This window comes from Acanthisitta chloris, unplaced genomic scaffold (genome assembly GCF_000695815.1).
Source record: "Acanthisitta chloris isolate BGI_N310 unplaced genomic scaffold, ASM69581v1 scaffold8922, whole genome shotgun sequence".
Taxonomy (NCBI): domain Eukaryota; kingdom Metazoa; phylum Chordata; class Aves; order Passeriformes; family Acanthisittidae; genus Acanthisitta; species Acanthisitta chloris.
Genome location: NW_008660991.1, coordinates 83,320 through 104,469, shown reverse-complemented (window position 1 = coordinate 104,469; position 21,150 = coordinate 83,320). Strand labels below are relative to the sequence as shown.

The 21,150-nt window shown below is 39.0% G+C and overlaps 1 protein-coding gene across 1 annotated transcript in view; it reads left to right on the top strand.

Annotated features, from left to right (window-relative positions):
* SLC35F1 (solute carrier family 35, member F1) overlaps positions 1 to 19,897 on the top strand; it is a gene marked incomplete at its 5' end in the record, with an annotated part of 48,960 nt that extends 29,063 nt beyond the window's left edge. Inside the window, 2 exons of the mRNA XM_009070045.1 lie at positions 523 to 677; positions 18,654 to 19,897. Coding sequence (XP_009068293.1) covers positions 523 to 677; positions 18,654 to 18,878 — 380 coding nt within the window. The remainder of the gene's footprint in view (positions 1 to 522; positions 678 to 18,653) is intronic.
* Positions 19,898 to 21,150: the final 1,253 nt, after the last annotated feature.

Below are 21,150 nucleotides of genomic sequence, written 5' to 3'. Positions count from 1 at the left end.
GGAACAGAGGTGAAAAACTATGAAGTGAGTTGTCAGGTTTGGTGGCAAAATAGGACTAGTACCCCTGACACTTGTGTGCTGTCCTCATGCATTCATCCATTGTCTCATTAACTCCTCTGCAAATAATTTTGCCTTCATTTTTTTATGTCCCTTCCCAGAAAATACTGTGTACTCCATCCAACTCAGCTGAACTCAGTTGGTGTTGGGGACATTCAGCTCTTTTGGAGACTAGATTTGATATGTCCAAATGCATCATTTTATCCAAATTTATGTTGGACATGATTAGTCACTAGTAGCATAAGACACCAATTTAAAACAACACTGCTGTGATGAAGACCATAGAAAGCCTCACGTCCACTGCTGGTATGGTTTTCACTCCATATATGTGTATCTTAAAAAATTGAGAGTTTCTTTGAAAAAGCATTATTCATTCTTTTCTAAAAACATAGCCTTCTTCTTCCTAACACAATTCATTTCTGCAGGCTGTGAAAGATCACTTTGCTTCTTGTTTCTCTTCCACAGGTTTGCTGTATGTTGGCTTTAGCGCCTGTATGTTTGGCCTCTACAGCTTTATGCCAGTGGTCATAAAGAAAACCAGTGCTACTGCTGTCAACCTCTCCCTACTCACAGCTGACCTGTACAGCCTCTTCTGTGGATTGTTCCTCTTCCACTACAAGGTATGTGGAAATGAGAGATGGGTTTGGGTAATAGCAGTATGCCTGAAGAAACATCAATGCAGAACAAGGAAACAAAAGAAGCCTCCAAGCTTTGCCAGATGTAAACAGTTAAAATGTAGTTGATTTTTTTATTTCAGGTTTCCTACAACAAAGCCAATTTTATTTTATGATTTTCACTTTTTAAAGAGGTCTTATTTGGTCTTCTTGAGTACCTGTTCATCAGCCATTGCATCATTAATTTCATCTTACTTATGAAAGGTAATTTCAACTGCTGTGAACCTAAAGTGGCAGCATGAAGGGAAGGACTCTTCCAAGGCTTTTACCTGGGAACAAGATTGTTTTGTTCATACTGATTCTGAATTGAAAAACTCATAATTGTTCTTAAATTGTACCTTTCTTGTCAGCCAACCAATGGTTGCCTGTTACTGTAAATGCCAAAACGTGCAGCAGATTTGCATTGAAGTTAAACTTTGACCTCACAGATCCTCTAATATTTAAAACACCATGTTGTACAGAAACACATTTGATCTCCAGTTACAAGGAGCAGCACTTGATTATTCACAAGTATCCCCACCCCAGTGTGATCTATAAAAGTAACATCAGGGTGGTGGGGGCAGTGCTTTGTGCCATCATTTATTCATGGGAGGGAGATTACTTCATATCTAAAATTGTGGCCCAGAGAAGTGTTAAGTAAATGAAAGCCTTAAAATTCTGAATATCTAACCAATTCAAATCAAATTTTGTGATACTAATGTTACTTGAATGAATCTAAATGAGACAGTGAAAGTTTAAAGCTTCAGAGTCCACCATAAAATTGAAAATACAATGTAAAGGTTGTTTGCTGCTTTGCAGCTCTGTCTCAGTGTGATTTTATTTCTCATAATTTCTGCCTCACACTTCAAACCCAAAGTGTCTGACATTAGTTATTAGCTGAAAATTATCTCCTGTTAATAGCATTATTTGATACCCATAGAAAAATATGTCTAGTGTTGGTAGTCCACTGTTTCTAAGAAAAATGAATCTATTACACAGTAAAAGACAGACAAATCTAATTTTGAAAACAGTGGTGGTGGGGTACTAGGAAAATCAAACTCCATTAGAAGGAAAGACTCTTTTGGCAGCAGGGGTTGGACAGCTTTGTGCTCAGCATTGCTCAAACCTAACAAAAAAGGCAATTTTGCAAACACAAACCACAAAGTTCAGGCACTTGAAAGGCAAGAGGTGCACAAAAGGTTTCATTTCTTCCCTGTGTCTAATTGCTGGGTACATTAGCAGAATCAGGAATGCAGAATTTTCAACCTCATTGGCCCCCATTTTTCTCCAGCAAGCTCATGTCAGCTCTTGACCATAGTAACACCTTGGCCTCTCTTTAAGACCTCTACTGAAAAAGTGCTTAAGAGGAGAAGGCTCAGAACTGAAAGGTTTTCTGGTTGAAAGCATCGTCTCAACATGTGTCCTGATAAATGGTTGAGTTCCACCTCTGAAGTAACTGGTGTCCCCCTCTGCCCCTTACTTGTCTGATTAGAAAACTGAAAATACCATTCTCCTATGGTTAATGTATGTATCATGCTGTCATCTTTCTTATTGGACTCTTACTTAAACTTAGTTAGGATTTTACCTCCACTGCTGTCCTTGGGACTGTTTTAGACTGTCACTCCTCCAACAGTTACAAACTTTCTGATTTTGAGCATAAATTTACTTGTGACTTGTTTTGGTCTACTCCTCTTTTAGCCAAGAGTATCCATTAGCATGAAGAATACTCATCTCCATAGCATTTTACTCCTTTGATACATCAGCAGAGAGCAATCAAATCATATCTCAGCCCCTAGTTCACTAATCAGAGCAAGCCCTTCTCAGCACCTCATCTGGTTGGATTGCATCCTCCCTGAGACTGTCAGGGAAGTCCTGGTCCCTCCAGCACCTGGTGCAATGCTTTTGCCTCTGTTTCTCCAGGAAGCAGTTACTACATAGATAGTAAGCCTGTATTTCATCACTGCATTTCCTTTGTGATTTGTACTCATCCAGCAATCCATACAACTCACATGTGTCTCTGCTTTGTTATTCCCAGCTGAAGTGTTGATAAGGAGAAGACCTTTTCCAGGACTTTGTGGAAAGACCTTTCCCTGAAATGTAGCATCAGCTTCCCAAGCTGTCAGTGTCTCCTTTCATACCCTTCAAACTTACATTGCAGAAGAAATTTGAAGAGAGAGTCTATATTCAAAGATCATCTAAATTTAAAAGTCCACTTAGTTATTTGGTTTCTGCTTTAGTTACCATGTTTTTATCCTTAGTCAGATGACCTCCTCCTTTTCATTCCAGTTTACTATCAGGTAGCATTTTGTCTGAGGAAGCAGAACTGTGAAATGTGCAACTTGCACTCAGTAATGAAGTCTAATGTTAGCATTAAAAGAACTAAATTAATTCCCCTCCTAGGACTGTGTACACTTGCTTGTTTTGTAGCTTCAGAAAAGCTGTTTCATTCCTAGCCTAGCTGTACATCTCCTTCAGATACACAGCACCTTCTGCTTGTTGCTGCACTGGCCAATGGGCACAGCCCCACTGCACTGGGAAGTAAATAGTTTTCTGCTGAACTAGGATCAGCTGAGTGGTTTAGTGCCCCTTGCAGAATATAATTTTATGAGGCTTTCAAGAAACAGTTATGTTTTTTCCCTGTGCTGCTACTTTTATAACCAGACAGGTTTATTGCACCTATAGCAATAAATCTACGAAAATCCATGGAAAATGTAGGAAATTAGTTTAACTGGGCTTTAGAGCCTCTGAGATCAAACTGAGGAGAAGATTGCATTTGAAGTGTTTTGATTCATTAGCATTTCATTTTTATATAATACAGACTTGCTACATCATTGCGTGCAGGACAGTGAGTTTATAAACAGCTGCATCTCTGTTCTTATCCCATATGCAGACATCTTCCAGCACATTGAGCAGTTCCCAGACCCATGGAACCTTGAAATGCAGCACATTAACTTAACAGAACTCTGGTGATATGCTTCTAATTCAAGATGTTAATTGTTCAAGTCATTACTGTATTAAAATGTAATAATTTATGACTTTCCAGTTTATATAGATGACTAGATTGTAATTCATCAATCTTAAAATTGTCTGCATCCCCCACATAAGAGCTGCCTTTTTCAGTGCTTCTGTAATCAATAATTGATTCCAAATATTCCAGTGGATGGGGAAATGTGTCTGGCTTCTTTGGTGGTTGAATATCAACCACTGCAATAGCATTAAAGTATGCAACTCCGTATTTTCAACACCATATTGATATGTTTTATACAATTTTTATGTTCAAAACTTGCCAAGCTATCTGTTCTCATTTCACCTTCTTAAGCACAAGTTACAGGACTGTCTTTGCCCTATCAGAGACTGCAATAGTCATTCTTTGTCATGGATACATGGATACCAGTGGTGTGGGAAATTTAGGGCCAGGTCTCTGGGTGTACAGGGTTGGAACTTTTGTATAAATACAGGGTGGGGATTTTTTGCTTAGGAGTCATTCTTTTTTACATTTTAGTCTCGGCCTTAGCTTTATTATTACGTGAACTTTTAGACTTCATACTTTTTCTCTGCAAGCTGTAGGTTGTCTTTAGTCATTCTAAGCAAATTGGGTTCTCACTAAATAATCTAAGCAGTTTATTTTATATTTTCCACCAGCTAGAGCATGCATACTGATTGTGTTCTGGACCAGCAGGTCGAGTCAGACCGTATTATATCATTACCTAGCAAGCCAAGCACAACCAATTATATTATGCCCTGGCAAATTCATTCTTTATTTTATCCAAGATGCAGCTATAAAAATTCAGAATTTCTGGATATAGTAGCACTTCCCAAATGAAGAAAATTATGTATTTCATAATAAATCAGGGAAATCATGTATCTTGATTTAGAATCTCTGAGAGTATCTGTGACACAGGACTTGGATACACGGATAAACATGATACTCAAAACGTTTCAGCACTAGAAATCTGTAATGGTGCTAGCTGAAACCTCATTTGCTGATACTTACTGATGCTTCTAAAAATTACTTTTCAATGCTATTCCCAACAGCATCTTTCCAATGGAAGGGAGCAGTGTCAGCCTTCCCGTTGCATCAACAAACAAGCCGTGGAGGAGACTGGGTTTTAACCAAATGGAGAAGAGAGGGTACAGGTTGGGGGAAATAGATTTCAGGTTCTTTTTTTGCCAACACAGATCCTAAGCAATGCCTGTGAATCGGGAGTTTACATGGTCTTCACTGAGGTGAAAATTTGGCCCTTATGGGAAGCAAAGGAGAAGAATTATAAGGCTCCATTAGAAGTGTGTACTTTGCCATCCTGATCCAAACCACTGAAGCCAGTATGAACTTCTCTGCTGGCTTCAGCATGCTTCAGTTCATTTTCCTAAATTAGAGAGCCTGCCACTCAAGGAATAACCTTTTAAAAAATTCAGAGTTCCATGACTATGCAGATGAAGCCCATGCCTCACTGTGACTCTATATGCTTCAGATAGGCCTGGGCTTTGCTAGAGCAGGATGGATACAGTGCCTGTGGGTTGGGAGCAGGAGTTAAATTTGGGTTGGTTTGAGGGAGGATTGTTTATTGCTTTGATTTTTATTTGGCATCCATCCATAAACATCTGAGAGACTTTTCACAATCATCTGAACAAACTGAGAAAGTACTTCAAATTATGTTCTCACTTTTTCTTTTTTAATTTACCTGCAAGTATAATCTCAAGTTAGTAAGATCCTTCTCTTTGCTTGCAGTTGCTAGGGGACTGATACCTACCTATTTTAAACTTTGACAGTGATATTGTCAGTGGTGCATCATTATTTCTAGTAAAGTATGCAGTGCAGACTAAGCAACTATTTTTTACACTATTACTTCGTCTGTCATATACTTTAGGATCTTTTCCTGGTGAAATTGGATATGCAAACTGCTTGATCCATAAACTTCCTGTTTGAATGGAATTTAATCTCACAGGGCTTTTATCCTTGTGAATGCTTCTAAGCCTTTGATAATAATGAGGATGTCATATTACTAGTTAATTCTTTATGCCATAGGTAATGTGCAGAATCCTACATTCATGTTTCCCTTCCTTTTCCAAAGCACTAAATTTCTTACAGTGTGACTCCCTCTCAGCAACTCTGTTCCCATGAAGCTCAATTGTCTGCATGCCTTTCATCTCAGTGGCATTTTGAAAGTTTCTTTTTTACATTTCTTTAGATTTATTTATTTTGTTTGTTAGTTAGTTGAATTTGGTCCTGCAAATTATAGTCAAGTAGAAAATAGTTAGATGTCTATATTTGAAGAGCTACCTTGAGGTGTAAAGGAGTTAGGTGTGTCTTTGGTCACACTTGAATTCCTGTGACAGAAAGGGCCCCATCCACTCACCCTTTGTGTGATGGTGCAGGATGCCATACAATAAAAAAAGCTATGAAGTAAAATGACAAAAAAGAGTAGAAGCTGGAAAATTAAATGCCTCTCACCAAGATGTTGCATGGCCTGACAGATTTTTAATAACACAGCACAGATATGGCAGCTTTTTGAAAATACTGCATTGTTAAAAGGATGTCTCTTCCTTTCACAGTGCTGTCTTGCAATGGATTCATTAGTTGCAAAGCATGAATAGTGAAACATGGATACTCACTGTTTTGAAGCCATCAAAAAGAGTGTAAAAGATGTGGCATTCGTATTGCAGAAGTTACAATAAAAGCTTCAATTTCAAATCTATTTTTTCAGGGACTAGCTTTTCATAAATGTCAAGGTTTTTAGGTTGTTTTCTGTGCTTCTAGCTTGGGATCTTTTTCCTTTGGTCTCATGTTAAAAAGCTGCTGACAACAGAACTTGTTCAAGGTTTTGTAGCAAAATCCATTTTTGTTCGAAATGCCTAATTATCCAAACAGAAATACCAAGTGAAAACATCTTGATTTCAGACTGCTCTGAAGGAAACACACACACCCCTTTTTATTGTGTGTAACTTTTGAACCAAATCTTTTTATATCTCAGTATCACATCTTTCTGCATAGCCTAAGTGCTAAAATGTTAAATTTATGGAACAAGTGAAAAATTATTAAGGAATTGCTGGGTGGGGGTGTAATTCAGGATGCTGTTTCATTTCATATGTAATTTGAAGTCACTGCTGTCCACAGTCAGAAGAGGTGATCCCACTAGTCTCTTCCACCCCCACCTCTGTGCCCAGGCTTAACATGATCACTAGAGCAGCCAAAGGGAGGCAACAGCATTGTACTGGAATATATGATGGTATCCTTCTGCTTAGCATTTGGCATCCATCTGTCAATCATTTTTATTTGGAGTTAATTATTTGATATTATTAACTTATAGGTATACAAAAAGCCAAGGGTTGTAACAATGGCTTTGAGCTCTTGGAAAGAAGTAGTAGTCATCACACATTACTTTATTTGAATTAGTTTTGTGTTCCAATGTGAGGAAAAAGTTGTTCAGAGTTCTCTTGAATACAGCACAGAGTATGTATGAAGTTTAATTCTTACATTCTGAAGGAAATTAATAGTGTTTTGGAAAAGTGAAGTCATATGGAAGATAAAGGTGAAGTGTTTATAATTCCTACCCAATATGAGAGTGAAGACATTAGTGGAAATCTTCCTGTTATTGGAAATAATTAACTCATGAATGATAAGTCTTCAACAAAACCATATCAATTTGAAAGGTGCTGGCGAATATCGGCTGAAAAAGGAAATTTGGGGAGCAGAGTAATAAAAATGCTTAATATCAAAGAACAAGAAAATGGATTGAATTAACTGCAGCAAGCAAAATCTATTGTAACATATATAACTGCCTTCTTCTTTACTTCAAGAAAAAGCACAGATGGAAAAACATAACAAGGACATCCTATTAAAAGAGATGGATCTTACTGACAACATACTTTTTCTAAATGATGCTCAGTGAATATGAAAGCCAAGACCAAGAGACTAAGGTTCAGAATTACTTGCAGATTAAAAAAAAAAAATGAAGTGAGCACTTCACCATTTCCCAAGACAAGAATACTTTTGAACACAAGAGAGTACAATGAATGTTCTTGAGTTACACACCTCAGCAGTAATTTGTGACCCACAGGAGACAGCCAAATAAAAAGTCATGAATTAGCAAAGCAGCAGCTGCATTCAAAAGCTTCAACAAGTTACTGAAAATCTTCAAGGATTTTCAAATTCTGATTCTTTAAATCGGATGCTATTTCCACCCTAGCATATGGAAACAAAGGTTAGAAGTTCCTTGGAGATATAGACAGAATCATCTTTGAAAGCAAATGGTAGAGGTTAATGCAATAACTCTATTATAAATTTGGAGATTTCTTATGGAATTAAGTGTGGCTTTATTTCCAAAAGTGACCGGTAAAGAAGGTAGAATGTTTAGGAAATACTTTAAGAATAATATCTGGCTGTCCACATGATCTATGAGCCACCAGGAAGAAGCAAGTCTGTTTTGGTGAACTGACTGGATTGAAGTACTTATTTGGGTTGTGCCTCCTACCAGCCAAACCAGTGAATGCTAGAGAATATAGAGTTAAAGCATACACATTAGCTTCCATTCCCTACCAAAATGGAGGAACAGATCAACAGGCTGACACAAGATGTCACTTCTACATGCTTTCAATCTAAGCAGTAGAGTATTTTATTAGCTGCTAGAACGTCTTCAAAAAGCATCTTCTTTTTTTCTATACTCCCCCTTAACACTAAACTGGAAGCTTTCAAACCCATAATATGGGATAGATGCTTGTCATCAGCACTGCTGACAAGGATATTCATTAGCTGGAGTAAATTTCTGCAATTATCCCTACATGTGTTAAGTTTAGTAAGCAAGAGTGTTTAAAAGGTCCATAATAAGTCTGAAGGAGACTTGTAGTAGCTTTGATTTAAAGTAATCTGAATTTGATATCTTAAGGGCAAGAGGACAACTTGTAGGGGAGAGCTCCAGATGCAGATGGACAAACCATACTTTTAAAAAATGATTAGAAATAATTGGAGAGAAAACAAGGAACAAAGAATAATCACCAAAGAAATGTAACACTGTGCAGGCAAAAAAGAAAAGGAGTGAAGTCTAATTACTGTAAAAGATAAACAAAGCTTGGCAGTGAAGAAGAAAGTGAAGCAAACAGCAAAAGGTTCTTCTATAGGAAGAGAATAAATAGTTTCACTATGCAAAGAGAGTGGAAGCCAAAATTAAACAACCTTTACCTTGGCACCAAAATGAAATCAGGACCCTCTGTCACATTCAGTTTGGATGAGGGTTAAATATGAAGACGTTACATGATATTTAATAGAAATGACAATTACTATGTCAGAAATAGATCAATAATCCGAATACTTCAAAGCTTGTGAACATACACAGTTGTAATGATTTTATATGAAGTAGGCAATAAACTAAAATCAGAAGTAGACACCAGGGAGGAGTAAGTAGGAACATGGAGATAAATGCAAAATTGTATAAAATGTAACCTGGTTCACAAAAGATAAAAAATCCAGGCTAAATCTGATTCTGTCTGATAATTTAACAGACTTTTATAGACAAATGTCAAATGGTAGATGTAATCCGTAAGGCTTTTCAATGGTGCAGCATAGAAAATTATCAGTTAAGCCAAAGAACAGGATTAGCACTAAAGATTGGAAGCTAGATGAAAAACTGGTTCGTGAGGATAAAGCGCAAGGCACTGTGCTGAGAGAGAAGTAGCTTGCTAGAAGGAACTCACTGGTGGAGGACCCAAAGAGTTGGTCTGAAGACCAGTCTTGTGTAGTGACTGCAGTAATAGATTTGGCACCCACAGGAAGAAAAAGAATTAAAATTATCAGGCAACAAGAACCGGCTGACATTGAGAAATGCTGTGAAGCACAAAGTGCGAGGTAATGTCTGTGGCAACAGATGGAAAGAATTTGAGCACAGTTGTGACAAAGCTGTTTCCAAATGAGTCTGTCTAGGTATTTCCAGTATTGATAGAGAAGTGCTAATGCCATAGGACAGGACAGCTTAGCGTCTCAGGACAGCACTTTGCTAGCTGTAGCCACAGAATTTTTTGGTCAGTTCTAAAGGGCTAAACAGAGCTTTTTCTCTTATCTGCACCAAAGCCTTGACAAGGTAACCATGTGTCTGTTAATGATGTACTGAACGTGCAGATCCCTAAAAAAAATTTGTTGTATGTAGTATAGTTTTGATGAACTTGGAGGGACTATGATACCTTAACATACATGAGTTATTCTATAAATTTACAGGGAGAGAAGGAGAATTATTTGAGCTAAACACACAAGAACATATGGGCAGAAACTGCAAATGCATAAATTTGGAATATAAATTAGGGGGATGTTTTGGCTATCATTGCAGGGAGATTCCAGAATAAACTTCAGATAGGTTAGGGGTGAGTGAATGAACACCCTAATAATGCTTACAGGAGGACAGGGCATATTTTCCAGTTGGAATATGCGATCTGACTGTACACAGTAATGAGGGGTTGGATTCAACAGTTTAGGACATACTCTCCATTCTGATTCCCTCGTGCCCCTGCCTTGTGTGTTGACTCAGATGAGAGCACTTGCAGCTCCTGAAGTTTAGCCTCACGTTACCTGCAGCAAATGCATCACACTGTGGAGAACCCTGATGCAAAACAGCCATATCACACTCCCTCCACACAGCTGACATAGTCACTCATGGTAAGAGGAACTGCACCTGCATATTCCTTGTTTCTCAGGGTAGGAGTAGTCCCTATTTGCATGTCTGAGAGAAAAGAATGCCATTCAGGGAGAGCATTGCTGCAGAAATATATTCTTAGATTCTGTAGAAAAAAATTTAAACAGTGGATCCAAGATGGATCAATTATTGTGACCTTGGTTTTGAGCACACTGAACACAATTAGCCTCATATACAGTAACAGAGAATCAAGTACAACAGACAGCTGCTGCTATATTAAATACTTACACACAAACCAAAAAGACACATGAGAACTGACAGCTGATAGAGCAAACCAGCAAAGAATACTGAAAGGTAAAAGTGGGGAGGGGAAATGATTTTATAAGCTTTCCTCTGATGCTCCTCCTTTTGGTATTAAGAACATTTAAAAGGATAAGTGCTTTACCACTGTCTTGCCAAATGATTGATATAAAATAACCAGAAATGAAGCCCCCTTATACCACAATAAGGAAACAGGAAATGAGAACAGTGTAATATAAGCGTTTTAACTTCACATAAAAATCTCTTTCCTATGTAGATTAGATTAAAACAGATTGCAGGACTCATTCTACCTTGCACTTTTTAATTAGCCAGACTGCTGGTACCACAGGGGTACTGAACACAGACTCATTTTTTTTCTCCACATCTGATGTCAGAGGCAACAAAGGGAAAAAGAAGAGAAAGTACCATTCCCATCTCTCCTGGCACCCAGGAAAGGAAGATAAGCCATTTCTCACAAACATTTTGCCCTAACAGGCATGCATTTAGAAAGGACAGACTATTATTATTTTTCCTAATGATACCATTTAAGAAGCATGAAATCATGCAGATTTGTGCAAAACCAATATTTGCCTTACAGCTGCCTATGTCAGCCTCAGAGGTTTTTCTCAAAATGCTGTTTTCTCCATAAGTTTGTTTTATTCCACCAATGAATTCCAGAAAGTCTATTAAGTTTCCCAAATTTTAACAGAATCTCTGGTGACAGTTTTCCAGTAACCCCTCCTCGTTCTTCTGCCATGTAGATAACCTCAGCATCTTTGAGGTAAGAAAGCTTAAGACTTTCACACTCACCACTGTTCCACCAGTTAAAGTGTGCCCACCAGCAAACACCATGCAAGGACTGAAAAAAAGTGTGCAGCAGCATGACAGAAAGCATTGATCACTATGTTTGACCTACAGTAAAACAGGCAAGCAGTAGAACAGAATCTCTGAGAATCAGTTGGAACATACAGAAAATGTGCCATATGATTCCTTCACATCATGGAAATGCAACATTTGTCATTCAGTATAAGCCATTATAATGGCAGCATTTCTTCTGAGTTAGATCACATTGAGGATGCAAGCAGGCATCAGGAATTGAGGCAGAATGCCTTTCTGCCATGCATGAAATGGCAGGAAAAACTTCCTTTGTCTTGTTTGTTTTCACCAAATGGCAATGAGAACAATGTCAGGTTTTCACTGTTGTTCAGGCAAGCCAGATGCTTCTGTCTGACATGAGCAGCAGTGATGTGTTGAGACATACCTGTAGCTCAAGCCTCCTTCATCCGGTGATGACAGAAAACACGGAAGAACTAGCTATATGTTTCACTTTGCATCCCAGCTTGGTTCAGAGGGCAAGATAGGACTTTAAGTCATCACTTAAGACTATAGCCTCACAGTTAGTCTTGGACATAGCTGGAGGTCATTAAAGTATGAAGATAATGCAATCCTGCTGGTAGTGGACAGACTTGCTGCCCAAAAGTTATCATCATTACTAAAGCCATCCAGCACCCCTTGGTGCTGGACCCCTTCTCAGCAAAAGAACCAACACTTCTGCTCAGGCATTCCAACTTCTGCAGCTGGTGAGCTGACAAGGTAGGCTAAACCATACCTCAGTGGTTTGGATCCCTTTAGAGATCTGGCAGAACATAGAAAGGTTCAGGTGGATGAGTTTTATCTGTTCAAATGGAGTCTGGGAAACTCCCATCAGCCCTTCTGGTGTGTGGTGCTATTTGGGGTTTACAAAATAGTGTTTCACTGTTGGTTGTTGTTCCAATTTCTGTCGGTGACAAAGATGTATTACCACCTGCCTAAAGCTTAGTTCTACAGTACACTTGGAAAGATGTCTATTTTTTTTTTGGAAATACTCTGCCCGTAACTTCCACCTGGTATCAATGATTAGCCAAAGGTCAAGTCTTTACGTCTCACCCCCGAATGTAGACAGCAGTAGCTGAGGCTGAACGACCAGATCATTGTCCTGACAAAGAGCAAGTCAGACGCTGAATCCCAAAGGAATGTCTTTCTCTTAGGCAGGGATGAAAATAGTAAGCAATAGTTGAGTCACAGGCTGATCTAAGACAAATTCGGTCAGGTCCTCATGAGTCTTATCCGAGGGAGTCATCAGAGAGCACTATGAGCCATGACTAGGATGCTGGCACCTGTTCCTATTCATAAAGTAATATGTCTGTAATATCCAGCTATGCAAGTGAAAACACTGTGTGAATTCATAGCTTTCAGAGCCCACACCCTTCCTGCTACTGCTGCTGGCTGGAGAGTGTGTGCATCCCACAGCGCAACTTCTGCACTTGGTCACGGTGAACTTCATTTGCTATATTGGAGGCGAAAATAGAAAACAGCATGAAAAGAGGCTCAGCTTCTCGATCAATTCATCAAACCAAGTGGAAATGTCTGTTTGCTATATAAAAGATAATGAGAGAAATTTGGTTTTAACTCCCTTCGCTCAGCCTGCTCAGGTATTCATGTGTGAAATTACCCAGGGGAAAAAGCCATAACTTGGTGCAGAAGCCTCTATTGGCCTTAGCTTTGATGGGCTCTGCAGCTTATGCTACAACCAGAATTAGTCTAGAAAACAAAGTTCATCGCACTGCACAGACCTGCCGATGGGAATAAGATGGTGGTGGGAACTGCATGACTGGAGAGCACAAAAAATGTCAAGAGAAATATGGGATTAAATGAATTCCACCTGATACATACATTTTTTCCCCTCTGCAGTGTGATTCTGAGGGGATCACTTTTCTCTGAGGTTTAAAATTTGCGTCAGTAGACCTGATTTCTTTTTTCATTTGTGTCAAAATATGGAGAATTGCCACAAGAGGCAGAGAAAAAGGTGATTATTCCATTTCATGCGTTATCACTGAATATGTGAAACATGCCAATTATAAATTTTCAGTTAGTGCTATATCAAAAACATCTTTTTAAAGACTTAAAAAGCATAGTTGGATTGCTATAGACTTGGAGCTGGGGTTCATATTACCTACCAAGAGATTCAGTCTGTGGCTGCTCTTATGAAATACACATGGAACTGGAGTGCTGCAGCTCCAATAGCTGCTCCTGCAGACTGTTTCCAGTTCAATGGTCTGAGTAAAAGAGAATTTGCATTTTCATAACCGTTGTAATAATGGTCACAATCATTATCATGATGGCTGACCAAAAAAAAAAAAAAAAAAAAAAAACAAAATTAGCAAGTCATTGAGTTTTTTTGTCTGTGTGGGCTTTTCTGCAGACTCACATCTGTCTCGTTTTGTCCCTTGGGATATTATTTTGCCCCAGTGTCAGTGGTAACGTGGATGTGGACATCTGTGACAGTCAGAACTATTTGTCTGCAGATTCTCTCATCAGCAGTCAGTCAGCACAGCATTTCCAAGCTGTGATACAGTGATTTGTCCATGCTCTTCCTTCAGGCTTTCCCTTCTAAATTCGTGATCTGTGTACTGAAGAATGACTCACTCTCGCGAGATCCAGGCATTCATTTACTGCCTTCTGAACAGTTTTTCTTTCTATTTTTTCTTCTACTGTGTTACTGTCTAATCACTATTCAAGATAATGAAATCAGATGTACTCTTGGTTCTCCATCAAGAAATTCCTTTTGCACTCACCTTTCCAAGTGGATTACTTTAAAGCGCAGGAGTCTGAAGAGGAAATAGTTCAAGTGTTTCACCCCTAATGATTTAAGGATATAGGAAAGACAGGTTTCACATGGAGAGATAATAAGAAGTAGAGGATAAGAACTAATAGGCAGTAAATTTTGAAAGGTGTAATAGTGTATTTTCTGTGATCAGCTAGATTCTACTGCTGCAGTGGTTTTTCTAGCAGAGTTCTGCAGTAGCACATAGTGGAGTGAGGAGAGAGATCCCTATTCCTGCAGCTAAGCCATCAGATGCCATTAGCTTCTCTGCTAAGTCTGCCTGGGTGAATGCATTCAAATACTGGGTCCCTAAGGAACGTCTCAGATAAATACCAGAAACATCCACTCACCCAGAATCAGGGCTTCTTTTGATAGACTGAGCAAATCTTGTTGTACATGTTATCTTGTTACATTTGTCTAGGTTTTGCTTTGTATGTTTGTCTTCAAACTGACAGGCACCTCAAATGTGCCTTTTACATGCTGAAATTTAGTGGTAGTTTAGTGTAAGCTATATGCACACAGGTACATGTCTAGAGAAGGCATTTTTTTGTGTTTTCCTAATTTTTTAATGTTTGTAATGTTTGTAAATGTCATCATGTGATCCGTATTGAGTACTATTGGTTGGGAAAGCATTTATAGACACCCAGATGTCAGAGCAGAGCAGCCATGGTGAAATCAATAGGACTGATCTAACTGATTTGACTACTCAGTAAGCTTTGGCAGATGCTTTTCATGTCAGTGATTAAATTAAAATATTTTTCTCTGCAAAAGAGGTCTCTGCCTTCTCCTCAGAGGGTGCTATCCCTGTTTCCCATTTTTATTCTGTACGCTCATCTTTATTCAGTAATCAGTGTTACTGTCTCTTTTAAATGGGTAAGAAACTAAGGGTCATTTAAAATCATTTTGATTCACAGAAGAAATTCATAGGCTGAAAATCAGTGCCAGGACTCAAGACAGTTAGATCATTGCCTTAATCACAAAGTCATCTGGTCTCTCAATAAGCTGCATGATAAGCAAGCTTACACACATATATACCTATATATGTAAATACAAAATCTACATAAAATTATTTAATGATATAGAAACAAGAGCTGTTTTTTGGGGGTGCTTACTCTAGGGTGTGTGACACTTATTAGCTAATCTAAGCTAAACAGTTTCTGACTGTGTTGCTCTTTGAACAGCTTACAGTTACCCTGTTTAGCATGGAGGGGAGAAGGATTTGGAGAGGCATACAAATGTGGATATTTAAAAAATATTTTTTCTTAGAGGAAATACATTTCTGTAGAAAGTGAGAGATAAGTCAGACAAAATGAAGAACAATATCATTCTCAAGTAGTTTTTTAGGCAGAGAGAGGAATTGCACGCTTCTGAGAGCCTACATTTTGGTGCTTCAGTTGTGTAGAGAGTAGCAATGAAAAATGATCTTCCCTCCCTTCATTTCTCAGAAACAGCTCTTTCCACTGGTCTTGAAGGTGTTTCTTTACTTCTGTCTTTTAATAGTGTATCTCACTAGGTGAGATTTGCAGGTCAAAATTAAAAAAAAACTCCAAAAGCTACATTTAGGCATAGCAGTAGAGCCTGCCTGGAAATCCTATCTTCAATAAAATACAGATTTCACCTAGAGTCTGAGGAACATGGTACAGTGAAGAGCAAATTTTGTATTTGGTGAACTAGGTCTGCATCCTCCCATCACACTGCTGGATATGTCGCTGTTTTAATAGGAGAGAAAATACCCATTGATTTCAAAGGATTTTTGGTCAACCTGGCAGGGTATTGGCAAACCCCAGAGATTTCTCATGCACCTGCAGTATATATTCCTATACCAACCTTACTAACTATCCTTCTACTTCAATGTTGCAGAGAGCTTCTGCAGAAAGCAATTAATCCTGAACCTTGTCTCTAAGGAAGGTAAAGATGGAATTGTCGTAGGGCAGGTAAAATCCAGGTCTCTTTGATTAGCTGTGCACAGATACTAAGGTAAAATGATTCACAGACCTTTGTTTAGATATCCTTCAGATACATCCAAGCTTATTCTCCCAGACTGGAGAGCTTCCATGAGAGAGGACACTACTGTGGAAGGAATATTATTAGACAAAAGAGCCCATTGATAGGAAGCCCCTGAACGAGGAATGAGAGGTATGACCAGGAGGAGAGTGATATGATATATCTGGAGCCACAAACTAAAGCAAAAGTGTATTGGTTTTGGCTGGGCAACTCCTAGAGCAAGCAAAAGAGCATACTTAGCTGCTGAAAGCCACACAGATTCCTCACAGTAGGACACAAGACAATCACAAATCTAGCTGGCACTGGCTATGCAGTGGAGGAAGCCAACTGGCTGTCTGGGGTGAGAAATTCGAGTGTAAGGTGGAAATGAGGGACAGTGGGAAACTAGGGATGGGAAACTAGATAGGAGTTTTGCTTCAGCTTTGTCAAGTTCACTGGTACAAAGTGATAGTCAAGTTCAAATGCAAAGAGAAGGTGGAAAAGAAAGTGCTGAGAGCAAAATTGAACTGAAAATGGTGATGATGGGGAATCACTTGGAAGCTGCTTTGAAATTATTGACTTGGGTTTGATTGCCACGTGGGGGAGATCTAAGCCTAAACAGTTCTATTCCAGCTGTGTCACGTGGAAGGAATCCTTCAGCGGGCACAAGGTGAGGCTCGACACTGTCTTTGTGACTGGTGGTACAGCTGAGTGGCTTCACCAAATCATACTGCCAGACAGCATGTGAGGACCTGGTGACATACCTGGAAATAGTAGAGGTGTTTCTGGAACAAAGCAATTAATAGCTGGTGAAAAGCAGAACTCTTCCTACCTTCGGCCATGCTTTAAACTTTCCCCATTGCGGTCCTTTCCCTCTGAAACATGCATACTGGATGTAGGAAACACACAAACAGATATATCACCATGGATTGTATGTCCAAAGTTTCAAAGATACTGAGGATTCTGTAAAAAGGCCAAATGCTTCCTCAGGCAGGAAGTTAGATGGAGGTTTTGTAGGTTTATGAAATAGTAAAAACTTAACATTCAAGTTAGCTTAAGTAAAATTTGTTTTCTCCACCATGATAATTTCTATAAGTATAATAAGCAGAATTGCTATAAAGCTTCCAAGATAATATAGTCCCGTGCATTGTGCCATGCTAAAGTGATCCAGAGGATACAAATGGGGCATCCATCAAAGAAGAGTCAGTTAGGATTGAAAAATAGACTTGCAGATGCCTTCATGTGAAATATTGAAGTACCACATGAAGCAGCTAATAGCAGGTTGCAGCTAGTTAATGGTGTTCAAATACAGATCCCTGATGGTTGCAGAATACAGGCACTTCTGAAAGTCTTGCTGAATACAAATCAGTTTATATCCCTGCCAACCAGGTGGCTGTGCAGTTTGTCCTTCATGGTATCTCACACACAGCATGCATGAAGTAATGATGTAGTCTAGGATCAGGAGAGACAAGTCATATGGGCTTAAGGCCATTTGTGTGTCCTCTTAGCAAGAACCCAGTATCTAAAGGTAAGATTCAATGGTCTGTGCTTTTGAGACCCTACCTTTGCCTTTAGTTTTATGTGTGAGGACTAACGGATTGCCAGAAATGTTCTTTGTATTGTATTTTCAGTCCAGACACACGAGTCTGGATATGTCAGAAAATTCAGGTTGACCTCTGATCTAGTGAAGCTGTGTGCCAGTATATATGTACTTGAGCTTTCAGTTATCTACCCTCCATAAGTACTTTCAAACCGCATGATGTTGATCCAGTGTGTGTTTCTCAGCTGAAGTTCTTCCCATCCAAAGTCATATCAAATTTTCTAGTATCTGCTTTCTGTTTACAAGCAAGAGAATCTGCAGATAGGCTTTGTAAGTGCCTTTATTACAATGTATTTCTAAGTATATATATGTTTTAAATGCTTACTGAAATGTTTATTTAATTATATTTTTGTATTACCAACAGCATGTTATACTTCACAGACATGTGGTTTAGCTGAAATTCACTACCTGTACGATAACTGTAGTGATGGTACCTCACACTGGAGCTGGTGAAACTCAGGCTCAGAGAAACAGTTGGCTTGTCTAAAAGCACAACAAAATCAGCTTTGGATTTGTGTCCACAACGCAGCTTTCCCAAGTCTGATCTGGTCAATACTTAGTATGCCTGGCCCATAGGAAGGCACTGGTTAGCTCTTGGTTATGGAGGACAGGGGAATTGATGGGAGTAAAGTAACTTTCAAAGAGTCATTCCCATAAAAAGTCAACATCCAGGTGACAGGGGGTTTGTTTTACACAGTGCATGCCAAAACAAGGATCTGTGCCTATCCCTGTCTGTGGGTCTTTATGAGCTCAGGATAACTGGTGCTGTATCTAATGACTCTACTCTTATTTCTGCTTAGTTTTCAGGACTTTACTTGTTGTCATTCTTCACTATCCTTGTTGGGTTGATGCTCTACTCCTCCACATCCACCTACGTAGCCCAGGATCCTCGGGTGTACAAGCAGTTTCGAAACCCTTCAGGACCTGTTGTCGACCTGCCAACCACTGGCCAGCTGGAGCCTTCGGTGACATACACCAGCCTAGGGCAGGAGACAGAAGAGGAGCCTCATGTTAGAGTTGCTTAAACCCAGGGCTGTTGATCACCTACTGACAGTGGAGCTCGTATATCCATTATCTCTGTATTGTACATAGAGAAAGGTATTTACCAGGTGCAGTTACACTGGTGAACTGCAAGGTAGCAAATAAGGAAAGCTCATAAAGAACACAAATTAATTGTTCCAGGTCGTTCATTGCAAAGAGATGCCAGTCCCTCGTTTACGATATGAGCAGCATGTTTGCAATACAAACAGCTGTGTATGAATCAGCTAATATCAAACTACCTGTGAAAGATATTCAACATATAAGATGAAATTACAGAAAGAAATTCATAGAAGGGTGTTTCTGCACCCACTGAGAGATAGTATGCCTAAGCCACACCAGTTGTGGAAAAAAACACCTTTTTACAGCAAGTACACTTTGTGCAGTCACTGTTAATTTCTCTCTAAGATTTGTTTGTTTGCACAAAATAGATGGGTTAGTCGTGGTAGCAACAGTCTGACACATTTTTGCTAGCACCTTGATTTGGTGAGGGAAATACAATGAGTTCATCTGTACTATCTGTCTAGTTGCCCTTTCTAGGTAATCTGTTCCATGAATCCAGAGAAGGGACAACTTACAATATCCGTCTCTATTCTAGGAATAGGTATAAGGCAAGCATTTTAGCCTTTCTATATTTGCAGAAGTGAAGTACTCAAGCATTGACCTCTCTATGATCCATGGCAGATTTCCTAGTGGCTGAGGTTCTGCATTAGGTGACAGGGAGTTAGTTTCTCTGTAGTCGTGACTTAACACAGATTTCTTACTTTTTAAATTTTAATCTGTAAAAAGAAAAACTCATTTTCTAGTTTCCTATGTATTGTACCTCTCCACAGTAAGATGACATATCATGTGGATCAGGGCACTTATTTTAGACACTCAGTGCATCGGGTGCACCTTCTGCTGTTCCAGTTTGCTTAGTCTCCTGTGGTTCATTATTCTAACAATAGCTATTTAGAAATGTGGCAGTTCTTCACCAAAACCCACAAATTGTAGAAATCAGGAAGATTAAGTGAAGAATTCATGAGCAGAAAGACTAGACCATCTGCTGGTGTTGCTGCAGTAACACAAAGGCATTCATACCAGCAGGGTGCAGCCAATTATTTTTCATTAACTATGAAGCGAGCAGAAGAATTCAGCAGTTTTCTTACATTCCTGGGGACATGTGAAAATAGTAAGAGTGTACTCCCCATTTCTATACACAACTGTACTTCTGCCTCAGGAGCCTTATCAGAATGGGGGAAATCTTAGTCACCACCATGACAAACCATCTCTGCCTGTATGTTTGCTCATCTGAGAGCCCAATAAAAGAAAATCATTATTTCACTATCCTTCATCTGTTTTTAATTTCAAACTAAGGAAGAAGAGATGATCTTATGTCTAACAGATTGGTGAGGGATCTAGGAGAGCTTGGTTTTATTCACAGATCTGCCACACCTTTGCATGATCCTTGGGCATGACTTACCTTCTGTGTGGCTGAGTTTCCCAATTTGCATATGGGAATAATGATATTTTACCTACCTCACAGGGGTACTATGGGACCAAGTTATTTTAAAATGCTTCAGGATATTTGGAAGGAAGGAGTTTAAGAAGGACATAATAGTGCTGTAAAAGTGTGTATACATTCATTATATTTGAAAATGGAGTTTACAGCTTGGTTGATGAATATTTTGCTTGTGGGCATAGAAGGTGAATTTGATTTGAATGTTATTCTGCTGAAAAAGACTGTCTCAAGTGAAAATGTAGGCCTTCATGTTTGAAAAATATAACTTACCTATTTCTATTTTAAAAAAAAGAAGAAAAAAATCAATCTGTACTCTGGAGATTAGAAAGGTCACGCAGTTCAACCAAGCAGGATGAATTTCTGCTGAGGTAACATTCATCTTTTATAGTCCTGTTCTGCTGTAATATAGAAGGAACTTCCCTGAAGCAGACTGGGGGAAGTGTATATATACATAATATACATGAAGTGGCAAATGCCAAAATGCTGTTGAACAGCAGAAGTATGTTGTATCCTATTCTTGCTGTGGAGGAGGAGAAGAGGTGATTTCTTTCCCACTGTGTTTAGGCTGTCTGCCACGATCCTGCTGCAGCTGAGGGAAGGGTCTGCAGCATTGCCAAATCATGCCCAAAACCTTTGGTTAAGATGGCTTAGTACTAAACTCCTAACAAATGTATGATCTTTTTTTCCCCTGCCTTCTGTTTATTTAATTTTTTTAGCACTTGTGCTTTCAAACTTTTTGTTTCTTAAACCACTGAGGA